Source organism: Arachis hypogaea, chromosome 10 (assembly GCF_003086295.3).
Source record: "Arachis hypogaea cultivar Tifrunner chromosome 10, arahy.Tifrunner.gnm2.J5K5, whole genome shotgun sequence".
In the NCBI taxonomy this organism is placed as follows: domain Eukaryota; kingdom Viridiplantae; phylum Streptophyta; class Magnoliopsida; order Fabales; family Fabaceae; genus Arachis; species Arachis hypogaea.
Window position 1 is genome coordinate 54,130,011 of NC_092045.1, and position 6,854 is coordinate 54,136,864.

A 6,854-nucleotide genomic window follows, 5' to 3' on the forward strand; every position below is an offset into this window, starting at 1 on the left:
AAGGTAATTGAATTTTCCCTTTTGAACAACAAACAGTAAAAACAGGACGACTAATTGTAGAATCTCTTTCAACACGTTCTGATAACCAGAAACACACCCCACAGATTAAGCATTCATAGTTAGGATCACCAACATCAAGACAACCTGGTAAAGATAAAGCAGAAAAAAACATGCATAACAATAAAAAATTTTTTTTATCTCAATTAGATGCCATGAAATAGATTGAACATAAAATGAATAAACCATTAGCTTATTAATATAATATATAATAAATACTTGACAAGTTTAAATTTTGTAAGAAGAATATATAAGAAAACACTATTTCTATTTTACACTGCCTGAATAATATCTCATCACGGAAGCACAATAGAATCTTTTAAAACTAACTAAATAAGATTTTTATTTGAGTTTTCTTGAATAATAGATGATTTAAGAAAGAGAGCGTACCTTGTATCTCACTTTGCAAGAACAGAGGATGATCAATAACAGAAGCAACTTGACTTAATGAATTTATCGAAGAATCATATATTTCTGAGTGGTCTATATCATCCATTTTAATTTAAATTAAAAGAAATTTATGTAAATATATATTTAACAACCAAATATAAAAAAATTCATGATGAAATAAGAAATGAATTAATTATTTAATAATCAGCATAAAAATTGAACATTAAAAATGTAATAAACTACAAAAAACAATCTGAATTAACATTGATTTACTAAAAAAACAAAATGTACATAAAGCCTAATGCATATTCAAGAAGAGTTTGTTTTTTTTTTAATGTTAGAATAGACTTTGTTTCATTATTTTAATTACTCATACTAATTATGTAAGTTCGAATTAAATAATCCAAATCACAATTAGATTCATCTTGTGTTTTTTTAGACTTTAATGACTCTATTGATGCATAGCATTTTCCAAATTTTTTAAGGAACTCCCTTTTTTCTTTCTTATTTGAATTGAGTCATTACACCATTTTTTTTTCTTAATTCGCTGCAAAAGCTTTGTTTTTCTTTTAATTGAATCCATGAACCATATTTTTTTGTTGTAAATACATCCTGATACAATTGAGCAAATCAATACCAATAGTGGCCTAATTAAAAAAAGGAATTTTGTTTGAGGGATATGATTGAAACAAAAAAGATATTATATGCACCTAACAGAAAATTTCAAAAATTTAGAGGACCAAGAGAGTAATTATTTTTTTTAGTATGCAATTATTGATATGGTACTAAGTGAATTTATTCGTACGGTACTAAGTGAGATATTAAATTAAAAAAAGATCAAGTACAGAAATCTCCTAATATATTTAATTTGGAATTGTATGACTGAATAATACTTAAATCAAACCTTTTAGGTATAAAACTGCAAAAAAACAATAGTAAATCAACAAACAAATGTGTTATTACATATAAACCAAAAGACCTTAAAATATAATTTAACAAAAACAAAATTAGACAGTGATAGAATAATTAAAGATATTATTGTACCTGACAAAATAAAAGTTGAACTCTGGTAAACATTCTGGGACACGTCAACTAAATTTTCTAAAAGATAAAAATGAACACAAAACATTGGAAACATATAAAATAAACAGATAAATTATTACAAACATAAGGATTAACTGCAAAAATATAGATAGAACAACAAAAATTACCCGAATAATCATTCAAAGAAACAACAGGCGTCGAGGAATGGAGCACCTCTAAAACATTAGAAAAGGAACAAAATTACAAAGACTCCAATGGATATAAAATCATTGAAAATTAGACCAAAATACTAAAAATATCAAAAAAGTAAAATCAATACAGACCTCTTGCATTTCGATTGTGACTTTGTGTTCGCTTTCTTTTCAAAGAATTTCTCCTATATTCTCTATCAAGAACAGAATTCTAAGACATCTTTGTTACACCTACTAAAAAAACGAGTTTGGAACACAAACCACAAAAACTACCCCTAATTCATTGCAAAAAAGGCATCAACATTGTTAAGTACCCATGAGAAAACATGTATTAAAAAAAAAGGGGGTCGATAGGAAAACAAATGATTAATATATTCACCGACAAACTTTCTATCTTTTTTTGCGGGAGTAAGTGTTGGAGTTTACTTTATAAAAGCTAAACACACCAAGAAAGAACTTACATAACCATACAAAGCTTTGATAAGGGAGAAAAGCAAACAAAATAAAGTATTCTAATCAACACCAATAACTAATTGACATGAAAAGATAAAGTTTTACAACAATAAACAAATAAAAATTAAAAACTGCTGCATTTCATGAAAATATTGATAGTGATATGAACAATTACATATGGCTATCTCTCCTTTGATAAGGAGGATCCCAATATTTGACAACCTATCCTAGTATGTAACCTAAACAGGCTACAACATTGAAAATGTGTCCAATCCCTAGCAAAGTCACTTTACAAAAAAAAGGGGTTGAGAATACACAAAATTGACACATAACCGGACCCAACACAAAAGGAAAACCCCTATATCTGATAATCCTATTTGTTGGACACAATCCAAAAAAGTCAAACCAAAATAGCATCCAGCCAGCATGATTACATTTCGATCTATTTGGAATCACAAGCATTCTTAATCACTTGTAAATATACTATATAAAATACCTACACCTAAACACAGCAGCTCAATTCAACACCTTCAATCACACCCTATTAACCTTGGCAACCTTGGACCCACGCCCATCTGCAACAGTAGCCGCTTCTTCAAATTGGGGATTCAAATTCCTCTTGCCCTTGGAGGTGACAACATCATTGTCATGAGTAAGCTTTTCTCCATATTAGCAACGTACATGGAAAACATGGGACAGCACCTCCAATGACAAACAAAATAATAAAACCTATGAAAGTCACTCAAGATTGCAAAATCCATTTAGAAACAGCACACATATGAAGAGAAAAAAATTTATATAACAGAACTTGAGTTTCCTTTTCTGGTGAACTAAGCAATATATCCAGTTCAGCAGAAAGATCATCACTAACAGTATCATTGGTCGGTGTTTTCTCATCTTTCCCATCTTCACCATTAATCAAGGCAGCAAACTCAGACCCTCCAGAAACAGCAGGCTATTTTTCAGCAAGAAAATCTATAAGAACTGGGGATTTAGATAAAATCCCACAAGACTCACCAGCAACTTTTTCACTTTTTATACAAGTCTTTGATGACTCCTCCTTAATATCAATATCCCCTTTTCCAAACAGGACAGATTTGTGTAAATCAGGCTCCTATTCACATGGCGTAAGAGTTTAAAGATACATTACACCATAAGAAAAAAACACCAAAACAGAATATAAAAAGAAAGAAAGAACAAAACATGAATTTACACAATCTAAGGATAATTATAAGAATATGTAACTTTTTTTGGAGTAGACTCGTCATCAGCATCATAATTGGGAAGTTCAAACATGGTAATAATGGTGGGATCATCACATATTCTCCTAACTCGGAAAGTTCCATAAAATGTATCATGTGGGACACCTTTGGTATCAACCTTCAATAGTAACTTCTTTCCAATGAGCCCTTGGAAAATGGGAGGATAAGTATCCCCACATACAAGCTATTTTGAAAGTAATACATAGGAAATACAGAGTTTAAATAACAAATATCACATCCCATAAACTGAACAACACACAAAAGACAAAGTAAGTACATACACTTGCATCTCTTTGAACCTCACTAAACAAGTCAGCACATGATTTCTTAAGCAAATAAGATGCCTCACGATCAAAGAGAAGGAAAATACCCTCCCCACTATGATCTTCAACTGTTATTTTAAGTTTAAATCTGAATAGATGGAAAAAAAAGGGACACAATGATTCAAAAAAATAATACCAAGAAACATTATATTTACAAACAATCCACAAGACAAAATAAAAATACATTTTGAACAAAATTTCTGACCTTGGAGTGACATTGGTTACGTGCTTCAAACAGAAATCACAGTAATATGCACCATTATGAGTATAGATACCCTTTTCACATACACAAGCAGAATACCACCAGCCTCCATCCTCAACAATACCTTGGATTATACCAAAAATGATAAAAGAACCCTCCTATCCAAATAGCATTTCAGAATTTGTTAACAATATGAATGAAAAATCAGATATGGAAATTGTTGTTTGATTTTATTTTTCAGTTCATTTGTGCATAAAATAAACATAAACACAACTAACTCAAAAGAAGACAACCTGATTCTTATCTTGAAGCTCTTCAATGGTGCATTTTCTAGTTAAACGCATGAAATCATCTTCCAAGGACACAACTTTACCCTCTTTTGCAATAAATAGTGGCTGGGTACCATTCACCCCTTGCTCAATCATACTAAAAGAAAAAAAAATTATGGTAATACTTGTACTTGTTAGCGCAGATTGGCTGTAAATAAAGAATATAATAAAAAACCAACAAAATAAACCATCCTAACCTCTGCCTGAACTCAACAACTTCAGGAAGATCAGGATTAAATAACATTTGGGTGGCATATATCACATTTTGAAGGCCTTCTTGACCTACACAGGAACAAAGAAAGAGTTAAGCAAAGGTTTATTGGAGACAACACCTAGAGCAGTAATGAGATGTACATAAAACAAACAATGTACCCCTAAAGAACTTGATTTTTGCAAGTTGAATGACTACAACAGGCTGCTCCACATAGCCAGAGGCAAGAAAATTATTTACTTGATTAACATAGTCCCCAAACAATGCACATCGCAAGGTAAGACTGAAACTCAAAACATAACAAACAATGAAACAGAAAATAAGGAGAAAAAGTGATTAAAACATAAACAGAAACCAGCAGGAATGACTCAATCAACATACTCTTTGGAAGTTAATTCCAGCACAATCATTTTCACAATTTTCCCCTCTTTTGCATATTCTTTCTCTTCTCCCACTGAAGTTAAAAGACCAATAACATCTATTCCAAATAAATAAAACCTATTAAATATTCAAAGCATCTGTTAAAAAAACTTAAATAATAGCAGACAAAGAAGATAGACACACCAACTAAAAAATCATAATCTTCGGTCATATTCAGTAGATCAGAAAAAGGAAACATGTTGAAATAAGTCTTAGGGATAACATCTTCATCAACAGCTACAACAGTGGTTTGGTGAAAGAAAACCAATTTGAATTCATGAGAAGTTGCTCTATAACTACCATGATTTGACACAACAGTAAAGTATGCCATTCTATAAACTTGACCCTCAACTACAAGATCCCTAAACCTATTAAGGAGTGGTTTCTTAACTGTAGCTTCTATTTTTCCACACTAGAAATCCAACAAAAGAACAAAATCAGATTAGTGAAACACATAATTTAAACTTGTAAATTTAAAAAACAAGTAACGCCATATTTAAAAGAGAACTTAATAGGGGCTAACATGCTCATCAAGGAGAATCATCTCCATTGAGTTAGGAACCTCATGGTTACCAAAAGAAGGTACAACCCAAAGCCTTAGAACCCTAACTTTTAGCCTCCAAGCCTCTCTAGGAGGATGCATCTTAGAAATCATATCAAATAGAGGAGGCATTATAGTAAAAAAAGAGAGATAAACACAGTTGATGAAATAGATCAAAATGAAAACAGAAAAATTCTGAAATAGATAGAGCTTAGGAGGAAATAGAACAGAGCAGAATGTTTGTACATTAAATGTGGTCCACCAACAATCCTTTTATAGAAAAAAACCAAGACACAAGCTCACTTTTTTTGAATTCAAGTTGAGGATGGAAATGGAGGGAAAACGAAATCTGAGTCCACATGCATCTCCATTCAATGGCATAGAGACAACTAATCATAGGAGCAAAACCTGAACCAACACAAAAAAAAGGAAAAACAAGTGAAAGTTTCAAGAAATCAAGAAATAGGGAGCAAAAAATGAGATATGACACCATACCTACTACAGTGCACCTAAATATCATTACACCATAGGGAAGACAATCATCAACTACCCCAAACAATGATTCTACTCATGGCAATGAGAGTTGGTAAATGTCCTAGGTAGGGATACATTGGAAATAGCAAATCAATGGAAAAAGAAAGTATACACAAACATCAATAAAAATCTATCAATCACATCAACATTTAGGAAATGCGTGAGATTGAAACCTCATAGGTTGATACTTATTCAGAAATTTCTAATGAAGAATATATAGCACAACCTTATTGTATGTGCAGTAAACATTTTCATGGGAAGACCAGCTGATATCTAAATTTTTTTTTTCACAAACACCAAAAAATGTAATGCAATTCAATTGAACTGAATAAATAAACAAATGATCAGCAGGTTATACATCAATTTCTGTCAAGACCTGAACAGGACAGAATGGAATTCGGAAGGCAAAACTTGAATGAGAGTGGCAAAATCATATTCCTTTATCAAAGAAGCACAATAATTCATAACAATCAGCAATACTTTTATACAACAGGGGAAATATACAGCACTCTTTGCATAACCAATAAAGAATTCAAATGCAAATGACATGACAAACAAAAGGTTTCTTCAAAATCCAAATAAATCACTAAGAAGCTATCAATCAATTGGTATCAATCACATCACCACTCATCAAATACACTACCTAGAAGAGAATTCCCTAGTAACACAAATAATGGAGAGATGCCATCTGATTGTGAGAAAGCCTCTTCCTTTCTATCAATCACATCACTACTAACCAAATAGATAGAAATCCCATACCTTGATACGGATACACACATTTTCAGTGAACAATGTATGGCAGAACATCATTTTCTGTGCAGAACAGATCTTCAAGGGAAGATAACCTAATCATGGTATAGGTATTTGGAGCAGGGAATTCCTTGTTAGTCAAAAAGT

At 31.6% G+C, this 6,854-nt stretch overlaps 1 protein-coding gene across 1 annotated transcript; it reads right to left on the bottom strand.

Annotated features, from left to right (window-relative positions):
• Window positions 1-2,669: 2,669 nt before the first annotated feature.
• On the bottom strand, window positions 2,670-5,555 carry LOC112717561 (replication protein A 70 kDa DNA-binding subunit C-like). The gene is made up of 12 exons (XM_072204181.1): window positions 5,406-5,555; window positions 5,027-5,294; window positions 4,844-4,940; window positions 4,624-4,745; window positions 4,449-4,533; window positions 4,216-4,348; window positions 3,926-4,080; window positions 3,679-3,808; window positions 3,381-3,581; window positions 3,153-3,249; window positions 2,944-3,074; window positions 2,670-2,792 (listed from the first exon to the last, which is right to left on the bottom strand). The coding sequence occupies exons 1-12, from the start codon at window positions 5,553-5,555 to the stop codon at window positions 2,670-2,672; spliced, it is 1,692 nt and encodes a 563-aa protein (XP_072060282.1).
• Window positions 5,556-6,854: the final 1,299 nt, after the last annotated feature.